The sequence below is a fragment of the Haliotis asinina genome, chromosome 8 (assembly GCF_037392515.1).
Source record: "Haliotis asinina isolate JCU_RB_2024 chromosome 8, JCU_Hal_asi_v2, whole genome shotgun sequence".
NCBI lineage: Eukaryota > Metazoa > Mollusca > Gastropoda > Lepetellida > Haliotidae > Haliotis > Haliotis asinina.
Genome location: NC_090287.1, coordinates 30,449,348 through 30,463,614, shown reverse-complemented (window position 1 = coordinate 30,463,614; position 14,267 = coordinate 30,449,348). Strand labels below are relative to the sequence as shown.

Below are 14,267 nucleotides of genomic sequence, written 5' to 3'. Positions count from 1 at the left end.
AGGATGGGCGCTGTTCCAGTAACGCATCCCACGGCTGCAGCAGCGATTGTGGAGGTGGTCGGTGTGTGAGAACTTGCTGCACTGTTCCTGCACTGTTATATATGCCGCCTTCGTGGAAGTCACGTGACACGCTGGTTCCACCTACCTGGTCCCTCCACTTGGATCAGGGTCTAACGAACAACGCTGTCCGTCAAGACCACTCACCAGACAATAAATATATCTCAAATCAGGCCGAAATCTTTAGCGATTGAGTGTAATTGAATGTGAAGACGATTCTTCGCTCTTCCCATTTTACCAAATATGGCACCAGGCGGTCTTGCGCCAGTCTGACACGAGAAGCACGTGCTCTCACCACGCAAGTATGTTCAGCCTGGCAATCCGAGACAGCAAATAGTTCGCACTGCGCAGAGAGCCTAGAGGTTATATTTAGTGGCACTCGTACTTCTTCTGGGAGGGATTGTCGCGAACAGACAAAGTGGACCCATAAATGAGTTTGTGTCTATTTTTACAAGGATACGGCTGATTCCCTATTGTACGGTAATATTGTATTATTCCGCCTTACCTGAACCAGAGCAACGACGATAAGCGAAAGTATTTGGAACACCTTGGAATTATTATATTATTTGAACCATGGTAAGTAAGACCAAATTTATTTTATTTTCCACCAATTAAGTTAAAACAACCAATATTTCTGTATCTCAATGCCAATCGCGGCATCAAAATGGTGTATGAAACCAATAAGAGTTTCAATTGTTTAAACAACTGTCGTGACCCGAATTGGTCCAGCATACACTTAGGGTAATGTCAAACACATTCAGCACAAATATGTTAGCGAGTAACGAGTCCCTGCCACAGTTCCTTTCCGACCATGTGTGTTTATTTTTTTCAACAATTCCACCTCATTCCATCAATCCCGAATACTTTTCCATACAACTTTCAGAACCTAAATACTTATGGTTTCCAAATTGCTACCTCTATCTGTCTGTCAATTAGGCCCGGTCTTCTTCAGTGATGTGTTTATAATCTAGCGATACATTTCTCAAGAGAGAGCTTCACCTGGCTTGTTAATTCGGATTTTGACATATTAACGAGGCGTGGTGAGCTCGTTAGAACCTGGGTAAGGGTCGTGATGGGATATCTTTCTACCTCCTAGGCTATCATTTCGTCCTCACCCCCTAAGTGCCCACATATCGGTAGTAAGCACCTCTGGGAGAGTGGCCTGCAATATCACGGGAATCACCATTTTACAAGAAACGTAGACTGACATGTATTCTCAAAATCCGTTTAAAATTCTAAATACTAACCCAAAAATAATACAAAATCTTAAAATCTTAAGACGCCCAGAACAATTAATATCTTCTATAGACATATAGCGCCCATAGCGCCCAGAGCGTGTGGAGACAGAGAGAGAGAGAAAGAGAGAGAAAGAGAGAGAGAGAAAGAGAGAGAGAGAGAAAGAGAGAGAGAGAGAGATGGGGGAAGGGGTGATATATCACATGAAACTGACAAACAAAATAACAGTATACAAGTTCCATAGGAGTGCTTCACCATGTCTTCTTGCAATGTAGCCCGCGGTTACGATGAGCCCATGTCTATAGCAATTCCGACTATGTAGACGATAAGGATAAGGTTGGTTTAGTGCAGTAATTCGCAACACATCTTCAAACTTTGAATGTTTCAGGGAGTTGAAATATAGGGGCTAAGAGATTCCAGTCTCCCCCAAAGACAGTTATACTTGCCCAATATTAATGCAACCCTCCTGGCGAATGAGTCTAACAGAACTCTGACGTAAAATACCTTCTTGTTATATCTCCATTTCATAAGAGATCCGTTTTTCATGTAACTGAATATAGACTATTTGTTGACTTATAACATCACCGTCTTAACCATACCTTCGTGTGTTGCAAAAGCCGTATGACGTTAGATAGCTCTTTATATTAAACCATAAATTCACATTTGACAAATATTACATGTATCAGATTTTAAATTATAAGAATTTATATCTCATTATTATTCATATTATTATTCTAGTTATATTTATTTTCCATTTTTGTTTAGTTTTTTTTACCTTGAAATAGATCTCCTGAAGACCCTGAGACGAACTTGCCCTTGACGTTTGTAAACCATACTCTGTAATGTGACCTTCTTTCAATAACATACAGGGTGCTAGTATTTATGTTATTCAACGGAAGCTGATGTACCAAATATCAACGTTAGAATAAAACAAAACGCCACCTTAAAAACTTAAAAATAGCCACACGATTGCATCAGTTCTTAAAAAAAAATATATGAAATATATGTACATTTATAGGAAATGACTAGTATTGATTGGAAACTGCGCCGAATTTGGTACAGATTTCCACTTGTGGCACTAGTATAGGTATAGGTATCACAGATAATCACTACTTGCCACAATACTAGAATTTAGTCTATTAATACATCTAATTGTCATTGTAACAAATTAAACTCATTTCATTTGGAAAAGAGCCCCAAGGAGACCAGAGATTCAGAACCTTGTGAAATCTATACCTGCTTCATTTAGGGCTTCGCTTCATTGCAGGCTGGGCAGTAGGGATAATGACATGGTTCAGGGACTCAGAGACAGACGCCCACAATACAAGCACATTTATCAAACTGAAAAATCACCTTTACAATAAATTCTTTCCACAGAAAAGGTTTATGTTCCCTTATCATTATAACCTAATGCACCCCTAGCATGTCGCGTGTAAGTGATGTAATATGTAAGCTGTAATTCCAGGCAGGCAATATCCATAGGATATTTCACAACACTAGGCAGCTATGTTAGATACCGTGCGCAAAGCTTATGCCTAAGCACCGTTACTCTATACAAGGAGTTCTGGCTAGTTACAAGAGAATCCCACCTATGTCCGCGTGGCAGGCATTAAAACCCAAGCCGCTGCCATGAACACATCAAGAACCGTCATGTACGTATCTACGGTTCAGTACCAGTATGTTCCGGTAAATGTAGTTTCGGTCTCTGAATGAAGGAGAAAGTTTTACAATGGCTCGAAGGCCGTTTCAGCCTCGTCGGGTGCTTCTGTATACAAGATGGTTGTCCAAAGCTCACAGATACGCGTTTGTTGTTATTTCCACACCCAAATGATGCAAATACCTCCCTACCATCTGTTGGCATGGCGCCACTTGCATCAGAAGCGACGAGAATTCACGTAGACTGACGTCGACAGCACGGCCGAGGGCATTTCCTTTCACTCCGAACCTCCTCGGCTAATTTCGGAACTGGTGCATCAGATTGGTATTTCGGCACAGTGGGTTATCTCTAAGTGTATGAAGATCTTCCTCTGCATTCCTCCGTAACATGCAGTTAGAAGAATGGTCGCGACGGCAGACAAGATCTAAACGTGGCCGACTGCCAATATTTAAGATGGTGAACAATCAGATGACGTAATTGTTACTTCGATATCTCGAAGTTTGCCAATCTTTTCTTTTGGAATGTCTTAGAATAGAACGTGTATCATGTTCCTTGGAGACGAAAGGTGCACCGTGTACTCATATCTATTAAGATGTATTTTGCGATGTGTTAAGCGATAAATACAGTTCACACCCATAACGCAGATCCCCTTAAACGCACACTTCCAAAAATGCAGATAAAAATAGCAAACTAATTACTTGGGTTGGTCACCCCTAATTAATGAATGACCTGGTTCACACTTTCATAAATATGGTGATCAACAAGGGACATCCTTGTCTAACATCAGGAGCAATCAAAATAATGGATATCACTGCTTTAAACACATCTATTGCCAAATGTGGAACCGGATTGGTAAACAAGCAGGATGTTTTCGTGTGACGTTTTCTTATTCTTGTCAGATCGCTTACATGAATATTTTGTGCAGCTTTTAAATATTATAGATTAAATAGATAATGATGAAATATGGGATCACTTGCTACTTTGTTAAACTCGTTACATGGGTGATGCATTTTTTTTCTTAAAAAATGCCTGTCTACCTATCAAGAATGCAACCAACCATAACATGTGTTGTTTTAACGAGTTTACGGGTTATATGCTTCTCTCGAGGGTTATGGGGTCGGTCATACGGGTCACGTGAGTGAAACATATTCTGACAAGCTCAAAACCGCCATACAAATGGTAAATCATGTTTAAGTTGAGAGTGCAAACGATGCAATCTATACAAGAGTTTAAATAAAGCAGTGAAAGTCGAAAAATTATATAAGTACGTAGTGAACTCAAAAACAACTTATCGAACGATTTTCGAACTCCAAACATTGCATGAATCATATTATGACTTCATAAATCGTTAGCAAGACTTCTTCTCTGTGGATAGTTTGACGCTTACAGTTGGAGGGGCGACAGAGTCATTGGCCGATGAAATTTAAAGTATTTGAAATGGTAAGATAAAGATTATAGTCGAGACGACAGGGTGCGGAGTTAATAACGGTAATAAAATAACGCATAACAACAGCCAATTCTCGTTCTCGTACATCCACGATCCAACTTTACTTTGTTTATTTTCTTATTATTTTATCATTTTCACAGAAAATAAGTGAGAAAGTTACGCTGCCTTTAGTAATGTTAAAGAAATATGACAACAGGGGACACACACATAGGCTTCACACATTGTACCCATGTGGGGAATCGAACCCGTGTCTTAAGTCGTGACGAACAGACGCTTTAACCACTAGGCTACCCCACCGCCCCTCACCGAAGATGACTATACAAACAACAATCTACAGGCACCACATCAACCTTCTCTAATGTATTCCATTTTAGTTATTTTATCATCATTAAAGGATGTACTACGATTCTTTCAGTAACACTGCACCATCGTGGGAATAAGACTGTGTTACATTGTTTCTAATAGGGACTGAAACTCGGGCTGCTTGTGTGATGAAGTGGTAAGTTTACCCGGCTGCACACAACGTTAACTAGTATTAGTATTAGAAATAATGAGAGAGTATATTTTCACTCTTCTTTAGCAATATCCCACCAATATCACGACGGGGGATTCCACAAAATGGGCTGCACAGTTTCTGCTCATGTGGTGAATCCCGCGGTTTCCGAGAGTGCTTTAACCACTTGTCTAACCCACCACCCTGACAAATAATGAACTTTCCCAGTATTCCGGGTATGCATAGATCATCATGCTTGTCGCGCAAATGTGGATCGAGTGGGCACTACCCTGGGTGGCGTTGTACAAACCAACATTAGCAATAAGTCTGTCTGAAGACTATGTTAAGGTATAAGATGTTTCAAACACCGTAGTGCAAATGTTGCGTTGTACAACGGCGTTTTCTTTCATTGCAACACTATGACTTCGATTACAACTCGATGTTTCAATAAATGTGGAATACCTGACGGTCACTCTGCGGCGCAAATCAACATTCAGTCACTCACTAAAATCTGCCACGCGTTATATGTTCAGGACGTTGGCGTAAAATACTACTACCTAACAGACAAATCCCTTCTCATCTGCCGTTCTTGAAATACAATGAGCGTATGTGAACTGATCCACTGCTCTGGCAGCGAGCTGATGGTATGTTACCGACAGGCTCTCAACGTCTAAACAAACAGCGGTGCTGGTTGCTTACATACAGTAATCTTATCAAAGGCCATGTTGGCCGATTTCCTAACTCCAGGAACGGATCATGTTGTGAGTTATACATTGCAGAAGAAGTTTGTTAAACCCATAAATATTGTGTATATTTAGTCAAATGGCAGCAACGGTAATAAAATATATGCCACAACATGTTTACAGAAGTACCTATATTTTACTCATTATGCTCTCAAAATACTTTCTCTTTGCGAGAATCCCCAGTGCGTTTTAGTCCCCCATTCAAGTGTTAGGTATAGATATATATAGATTTGTAGCAGGGCTGGCGGACCATGGTCCCTATCTGTTACATGACGGTCATAAAAACTGTGCCTACTTCGTCTTTCAGCAGGGATGGGTGAAATGGCTTCTTCTGTTTCACCTGTCGGTGTTGTCAGACTTAGTGGGTTTGTCGGTTAAAGAACGCGCACTGAACGATGCTACATTTTAACTCGTTGGCTCAAAGTCCCGGAACCGGTTTATTTCCCCCTCTGCCACGCTAAAGCCGTAAATGAAGCAAGTCTGGATTCCCTCAGGTCTGCAACTGGTCTCCTTTTCATTTAAAAAGAATGGTATATTTCTAGTAAAATGATATACATTCAGAGACTAAACGTTAGCTTACATAGTTAATATTCGGATAAGACTTATTTCAGTACCTTTCTTCCACATGAAGTAAATGTTTATGCCAGTCCATTTGAATGTGATTCATGCATGGACTCTACGCCAATGTGTACGATTGGGTAGATCCAAACAAGAAGAGAACACACTTATGAGTTAGTGACGAGGTTTTGCTTGCTTTTTAGGGGGCCTTTTTTATCATATCACATCTTGGTTTCAAGACAAGTTCTTTGCTGGGTGGTAAAATCCAATATTCTTTAGTAATTGCTCTCTCCGCCACAGGGGCCTGTAACTCAAAAATCGCAAGGTTACAAGCCCGTATGCTTTCCACTAATTATTTCCCACCAAATCTCCCATATTTAATTTCATATAGGCTCTCCCTCAAAAGAAATGCATAGGTGTATTTTCACGAATTAAATTTGCAAACTTTGAAGCGTAATGCTGGATCAGTTTTGAATTTCACAGTATAGAAGAATATCTGTAGAGCTTATTACTCGCCCGTGTAAGAAAACGGAGTCCTCACACTGTAGCCGCAGTTTGTATCAATATGTGTTGGAAGTAATAAAGAGAATACTAAACTCGCTTCCGTGAAATACCATTTTCATTTAACTCGTGAAAGTTAGTATCAGACACTCTTACGCTCGTTTGATACCAAATCATTCACTCGTTTGATAAAAATGGTATTACGCGAGAAGGTCGTTTGGTATCCTCTATTTATCAAATTTTCATGCGTTCCCCTTTTGGGAGAGCATATCAAGATGAAGACGTTTACAACATAACTCAGAACCATACTGTTATCAAGAGGCGGTGCGCCAGAGACACGGGTTTGATCCCCAACATCGGTACAGTGTGTGAAGTCCATTTCTGGTGTCCCCCGCCATGATATTGCTGGAATATTGCTAAAAGCGGAGTTAGAATATACTCAATTCATTCCTTCTAATACTTATTCAATATAAAGACTTCCAGTGTATGTTAACAAGTCTCTGTGTTTCAGGCGATGAGTGGTGTTGCTGTGAATGAGGAGTGTGTGACGGTGTTCGAGAGCCTGAAGATGGGTCGTCAGTTCCTCTACATTATCTACCGAGTCACCGACGACCTCCGAACAATCAAGGTGGAAGAGATAGGTTCCCATTGTGAGTACAGGCCCGCTACCGACACACTAGAACAACCATGGAGCTCTGTAGTCAAGCTGAAGGATGTGGGAGTCAGTTTGAGTGTAGATCCTCTGTACAAACTCATAGACACGGGGGTGTATAGGAACACTGTAGCTGATGGGTTTACGGTGAGTAGGCAGTCCCTACCCACACACTGGGCCTAGATTTTCGAATCACTCTTAGCGCTTCTCAGTCGTAAGTGCCATTCATTAACATTAACTTACGACCATCTTAGCGCTAAGAGAGATTCGAAAATCTAGGCTACGGGTCTATAAGGCACACCACATAGTCTAATAGTAGGGGTGTATTGTAAGTACACTACTCGTCTCGCAAAAATCACTCACTATATGCTATGTATATGTTTTTTACATATAATTACACACACACACACACACACACACACACACACACACACACACATATGGGTACATCGCAGTTGAATTTCTGTACTAGTTTGAGGAGCCAAGTGCAAACCTTATGCAGGTGAATTCGGCAAGGACTTGCAACTTGCATCAATTCGCTCAAAAGCATGTGAAAATATATTGTGCATGTGAACAGCTGCGTTTTGATGTCGACGTTTGCTAGGAATTCGACAGTTTCATCATGTTTTGAACTGACAATAATCTTGTTAACGTGACGAATTTGTTGTACAATACACTTGTACATCAGTTCAGTATGGAATATTTTGCACAATCTAGTTTAGAACAGTTGACTGAGAGGTGGCATTTAAGCCAGCGAGTCTGAACTTTAGATGGGTAGTATATGAGATACAGTTTAAGAACATACACATGGACAAAATTCCACTTTTGAAGATTGTAGTAGGCAGTCCAAACCCCATTATTTTTTCTGCTGCTGAACCCTCCCTGTAATACTAAAGCCCTAAATGAAGCAAATCTAGATTTGATTACACGATGCCATTTAGAATGTGGTCAAATGCAACATATGTCATATTTGGGATTTCACTTTCTTAGTAAAGTACAAATTCTAGTACTTTTTTTCGGTTGAGTCCCATCCGGGATTCGAACCCGCACCCTCAGAGTCAGGCACCTAATCGCCAGCACACAAAGTCAGCCGCCTAGCCCGCTCAGCCACGCTGACTTTGTGTGCTGGCGATTAGGTGCCTGACTCTGAGGGTGCGGGTTCGAATCCCGGATGGGACTCAACCGAAAAAAAGTACTAGACTTTGTACTTTACTAAGAAAGTGAAATCCCAAATATGACATATGTTAAATCTAGATTTACTGATTCTGAATGTCCCAGCTGCCTGGGACTCCTTTTTAGTTTAAACTGTTACATTTGTTACTAACAAAATTGTATATGTTCAGAGACTAAGCGGTAGTGCAAGAATTTATAGATGTGTCTGGTCAAATGCATTCATTAGGCTGTCTGACAACTATGACGCCTTACATACAACTCCCATCCTGTTTCGAGTCAGTGAACTAAACCCATAAATCGAACCGTCAAATATACAGAGGAGCTATGGTATATTATCATCATCCATACCACTGGTTCTGTGAGTGACTGACCCCTTTCTGGCTGCTTTCATCGATGAGCCCTGTTGTCAACGTGTGGTGCAGATTGATTAAAGAACAGTCTCGTTTCCTGTTTACTTTGTTCCGTCCTACTGCACATCTTAGTGCGATAATCACACCAGAATTTTTAGACTAATTCATTCAAGTGGATACATAAATAATAATCGGTATGATTTGATACGTAAAAGTACTAGTATATTGCAACACTGCTCTACTTTTAATCCTTGTAAACACGTTGTACGGTGTGCCGTGTCGTACAGCGAGCTCTGCATAATGGAAAGCTGAAAATCTCAAAACGAGACTCTGCCGCCAGAAAACTTTGGCAGTCTGGTACGCGGAGTTGATACATAAATGTCATTGTGCGTTGCAGAACCACATCGAATAGGCGCAAATAACACTCATAACAGGTGGAGTCAGTGAGTCTGCTGTATTGTGAATCATTTTACGACCTTATCAAACTGGGGCAGTCTGTGTTTTCTGAGTTAAGGTTTACTCCCCAAAACTTCGACATAAAATGCGAAATATACGGTGTTATTAAAATTTGAAATAAAATTTCAGTTGCAAATACGAAACAAGGAACTGGAATTGTGTGTAACCAGAGTTGTTTGTGATATCTATTTTCACTTTCACAGGAGACAATTCGGATCGGTTGAAAAGTAGGTCATGGTTTGAATATGGTAATGAGACTCGTGTTTCTTTGTGAACAGCACAAAGAGATTGGGGATAGAACTGGTCTTCGAGAACCCATGCTTGTCGTAAGAGGCAACTTTAGGGGGTCGAGTAGTCAGACTTTGTTGACACATGATATCGTATCCCAGTAGATCGATGCTTATGGTGTTAGTCACTGGATTGTCTGGCCCAGACCGCAGTCATATTAGCTGGAATACTGCTGAGAGCGGCGTTAACCAACAAACATAGCTGTCAGCTACATATGTAGTGCAAACCCATGTAGCTTGATGGGTATACTATACAATAGCTTCAAATATACTGCCCATCTACATTTAAGGCTTGGTGTTTTCCAGGCCAGACATACGAGGACTTTGTACAGAGATTGAAAGATGCCGAGTCCAAGAGGCAATGCCGGTATGCAGTGTTTGATGTCAAGTTCTACCAGAACGCCATGCCACAACAGAGACTAGCATTCTTCCTCTGGTGAGTCCATTGCTAAAGACACCTATCACACATCGGTAGCTGTAAAGGTATAGGGTTACTTTATCAAAGAAAATTGTTTAAGGCTCCAATCAGCAATATGTCAGCGTTGTTGAGGCGGTCTGCATTCAGTGGGAGTGTGAACTGGACGAAACAGTGGTTGAAAATACCAACATTGTTGTCTGACGAGGCTGATCCTCGACCCACTTTGTCCCAGATGACGAATGAGTGTATAACTTGGCGCCGCTTTTAGCGATACTCAAGCAGCATCACGACAAGGGACGCCAGAAATGGGCTTTACATGTTATGCAAGCAGGAATGTAAACATGAAGCTGAGACGAAGTGTACATACTGAGTGTGACGAAAGATACAACATAATTAACAAAATCAATAAAATTGACTTTCATGGTTTCATTCCTGCTTGACACCGGTACATGAATCTACGTCGAAAAGTCGCTTGAAAGTTCTATACATCACTTCCAAACCTTTTAAGTGTCACTTGATACGTCGCACTCACGAAATAAAGAAGTTGTTATCCATAAGGTTTGTCCATATTGTGCTTTCCACAGGGGCTTGTATCGCTTTGAAACGGCGTTCGAAAGACAAATAGCCGTATAGACCCTATCCTTGTACTATATGCAAAGACATATAGGTGTATAGACCCTACCCTTGTACTATATCCAAAGACATATAGGTGTATAGACCCTACCCTTGTACTTTATCCTTTTATACAGTACTAGGGTAGGGTCTATACACCTATATGTCTTTCGAACGCCGTTTCAAAGCGATACAACCCCCTGTGGTACTTCCCAGCCTCTAAAGTGCCACTCAAAGAACAAAGGTTTGTGTAAGTGTTGTCCCTAATCCAGGTTTGTGTTGACCCGCAGGAGCCCCGACACGGCCACCACCCAGCAGAAGATGTTGTATTCCTCCAGTAAGATGACATTGTTGAAGAAGTTGGAGGGCATCCCTGTTGTACTCCAATGCAACGATGATGACGACCTTTCTATGTGCAACGTTCTAGACAGATGCATTAGCAAGTACAAATGATCAAAACCATCTCATCGTATTTTCGAAAGTGGCGCTGACCGTGGGTTGGACGCGTTGCCATGGTAGCTCGCACGTGACACAACACAAAAAAGCAATGTTATTGTCACAGTGACGTGTGCACCATGGAGTGTTTCGGATTTCGATGATTCCCAGGTGTATCGGAGCCGGTAGTGACGTCAGCAATGTTAAGGCATCTAGGAATCTACCCAATAGCCCGCGCACAGATGTAGTGGATACGACATTCCAATTACGTCAGCTTTTTAGTCAGCTTCCAATAAGTATGCAAGGACTGCTTCTTAAAGATGGCACACATATCTACCAAAGGAACTAGAATAGAGATAGAACAGAGCTCGAACAGAGCACATACCCTTATACTTCTTCATGGAAAAGGAGGGATGAATGTTGTGATCACAATCGGAGAGGTGGATTTAACTATCCGCAAATTGCGAAGTACGTTTGGTAAAGCTGTTGTTTGTGTTGAAAATCCCCAATCACCTAATGAATACGTCGTAGTATTGTCATTCGTTACAATTAGAATACCCGGTCACCTACCAGACTGTACATTGTATGGATATTGATCATGCGTCAAAACGAGGGTTGGGGTACACATGCCCTCTAGGACACTCCAGTTTCCCTTTATATCAAAAACAAGCCATGGAGGAAACTGGGACTAAACTAGTGCATGTGCGAATTCAATACACTCCTGTTCAACGGTCAGGAGTTCCCATGAATGCAGGGGCGGACTAGCACAGATTATTACCTGGCGTCTTGGCCACCGTCACCTGCGCATGCGTAAAAGACCTTGGGCTGAAACACGTTTGGCACCAGTGGGCCACGACGATGCATCATGGGTAATACTCGTGCATGGATACTAATACGTAACCAGAAGAGACTGATTGCGTATTGCTTGTATGACTGAGTCTGGCAAGAAGCTGAGCCTTATCTTAGGGGAGCAACGCTTGTCCAAGGTGACCCTTGCGATGACTGAATTTATGGGCTGACAAAACATTAAATCTCCAACCACTCAAGCTCTCTCCCCATCCAATGAATAAAATACACCCTTATATAGAAATGCCAGACCTGTACTGGCCTCCTCAGGCAACCTGCCTTGGCTGTATATCTAGGTAGATAGATTTATCCCTAGCTGCATATGACGTATAACTGGGTATCCGTTTTCTGTGTTCAGAACGGACAAGTGGTATTTCCAAGGTCGCTTGCCAGAAATTTAAATGTACTGATGGACGTGGTGGAAGGAAGCTCCGTTTGTCAGTGGTGGTAGTTGTGTAAATGTTGGAGTGCTCTTCTATAATCATATGTTGTGTAAACTATATGTACAGGTAAAGATGTCGTGAGCTTAGACAAATACCGTCGTTTATCTGGAACTACTCCGCGGAAAGTACACATTGTTTTTCAAGGGTGTTACAATGAGGTCAGAGCTTTCTGTGCATTAGAACCACACGCGGCGTTTTTTTTACAAGATGTCGTATGATATATTAAGTAACATTTGAACATTCGTGGACATTAAGTCGCTGAAAGGATCTTTAGTTGTCACGGTAGCATCATTTAAAGGATATCATGAATATACACATGGTTACAGAGCATCAGCTATACATTATTGCAGTCTCCAAAATCAGACGTTTAGGTATACTCCGTCTGAAAACCTGAGACCATCCAAAAAGCAGATCATGTGACGTGAATTCAGCTGTTCTTTCTTCTCGATTCTGAAATTCTAAATTGTAGAAAACCCACACAGAGTATAATAATTTCTTGGTAGAAAACCCACACAAGCGTATGATTATTTCTTTGAGCGTATTCCTTTCTCGGCCGTAGATGCCATGGAGTCCGTCAACGACGCGGTGTACAAACTATCCACAGCAATGCAATGGTAATGCCTTATTTATCAACATTCGGAACTTGTCGGTGTAGCTGTTACGGCCACAATATTAGTTACAGTGGTGGGAAAGGTTTGGTCACGCTGCGATGAATGGGTGATAGTTCACGTGCATGACTGATGTGATGCACTGTCTGATCCCTTCCAAGGTGAAAACACACATGTACACGGACTTCCGATGAACTAGAGTCGTTGTTTCTCAAAGTAAAAAGTTACAAGTTGGGTTTCATGAAACGACTCCACTTGAAACGAATGGATACAAATTATATACATATCTTAACTAACTGATAAATATATAGATTCAGTGTATTCCTACTCACCTTTTCATATATCATAGGGCGTTTGGTGTTGTTTTGTATATTTGGTTTGTCAAGTACTATTTCAAAACCGGTATTTTGAATAGTTTTTACAATTCTTATGCAACGTTTGACAGTTCCTTTGGTATTAAATGGCTATGAATTTAAGTTTTTGTAATGTTTACATTGCCACATGCCAATGGCGGGCTTTAGTTCAACACATTAAACACAAATAATGTACTGAGAAAATATTCTGAGAAAAGGTGAAAATCTATTTAATACAGTGTCAGAGTGTACAGGCATCCATTGTTATATGCAATGTCCAGACGCTCCATATTCATCTGCACAGTATATCACAAATAGATCATGTGCACAGATGATAAATATCACTTGGTTGTTTACTGTGTCCCTGTTGCCATCATGGATCGTAGTATCCACTGTTGTGTGAATCGCTGTAGCTGAACGTCGTCGACTATACCAAATCAAATCACGCGGAAAATCAGGTATATTCTGCCATTTATTAATTAACGAATGATGTTGTCATTTGTTTTCCTTTAGTGCTATGTTTTGCATCTTTTGCTCTGTCCGTAATATGGCCGCCACTGTCAGTGCAGAGGATGCTGCAGTCCGAATGGGTCGCCGCCGTTATATGCAGTCTTATTTTGATGTTGTATGGGCATTTCTGGATATAGTATAAACGCGAACTAACGAAGTGCTTAGTGACTGGTGAGAGACGTAACTGCATGTAGAGTCCCCATATACCCCTTCCCCGTCTGTTTTATGTACATGATAAGATGTGAAGCGTATTGTTTTTTTACATGTGCCAGTTGGATGTTATGCTTCTATTTATAGAACGACATTTTACCAATGTTTGACATATTTTGTACATCATTTTCTTTTGAATACATGCGTCATTATCCTCACAGAGTGATTAGTGTTGTTCTTTTCACTTATCCTATATAGTTTGTAATGGTTCAGATGGTATCA

The 14,267-nt window shown here is 41.0% G+C and overlaps 1 protein-coding gene across 2 annotated transcripts; it reads left to right on the top strand.

The window, feature by feature from the left end:
* The first annotated feature begins 388 nt into the window (after positions 1–388).
* On the top strand, positions 389–14,203 carry LOC137295044 (actophorin-like). 2 transcript variants are annotated; one of them, XM_067826309.1, is made up of 4 exons: positions 389–633; positions 7,204–7,342; positions 9,917–10,046; positions 10,931–14,203. In XM_067826309.1, the coding sequence occupies exons 1-4, from the start codon at positions 631–633 to the stop codon at positions 11,091–11,093; spliced, it is 435 nt and encodes a 144-aa protein (XP_067682410.1). In that variant the 5' UTR covers positions 389–630; the 3' UTR covers positions 11,094–14,203. The 2 variants fall into 2 exon arrangements, with proteins under 2 accessions (XP_067682410.1, XP_067682409.1); XM_067826308.1 differs by having other exon boundaries at positions 560–633; positions 10,913–11,181.
* The last annotated feature ends 64 nt before the right edge of the window (positions 14,204–14,267 follow it).

Excerpts from the sequence above, each read along its gene's own strand:
- LOC137295044 (XM_067826308.1), top strand. Across the intron at positions 7,343-9,916 it reads GGAAGAGATAGGTTCCCATT|GCCAGACATACGAGGACTTT; the intron begins GTGAGTACAGGC and ends GGTGTTTTCCAG. Across the intron at positions 10,047-10,912 it reads AGACTAGCATTCTTCCTCTG|GTTTGTGTTGACCCGCAGGA; the intron begins GTGAGTCCATTG and ends TCCCTAATCCAG.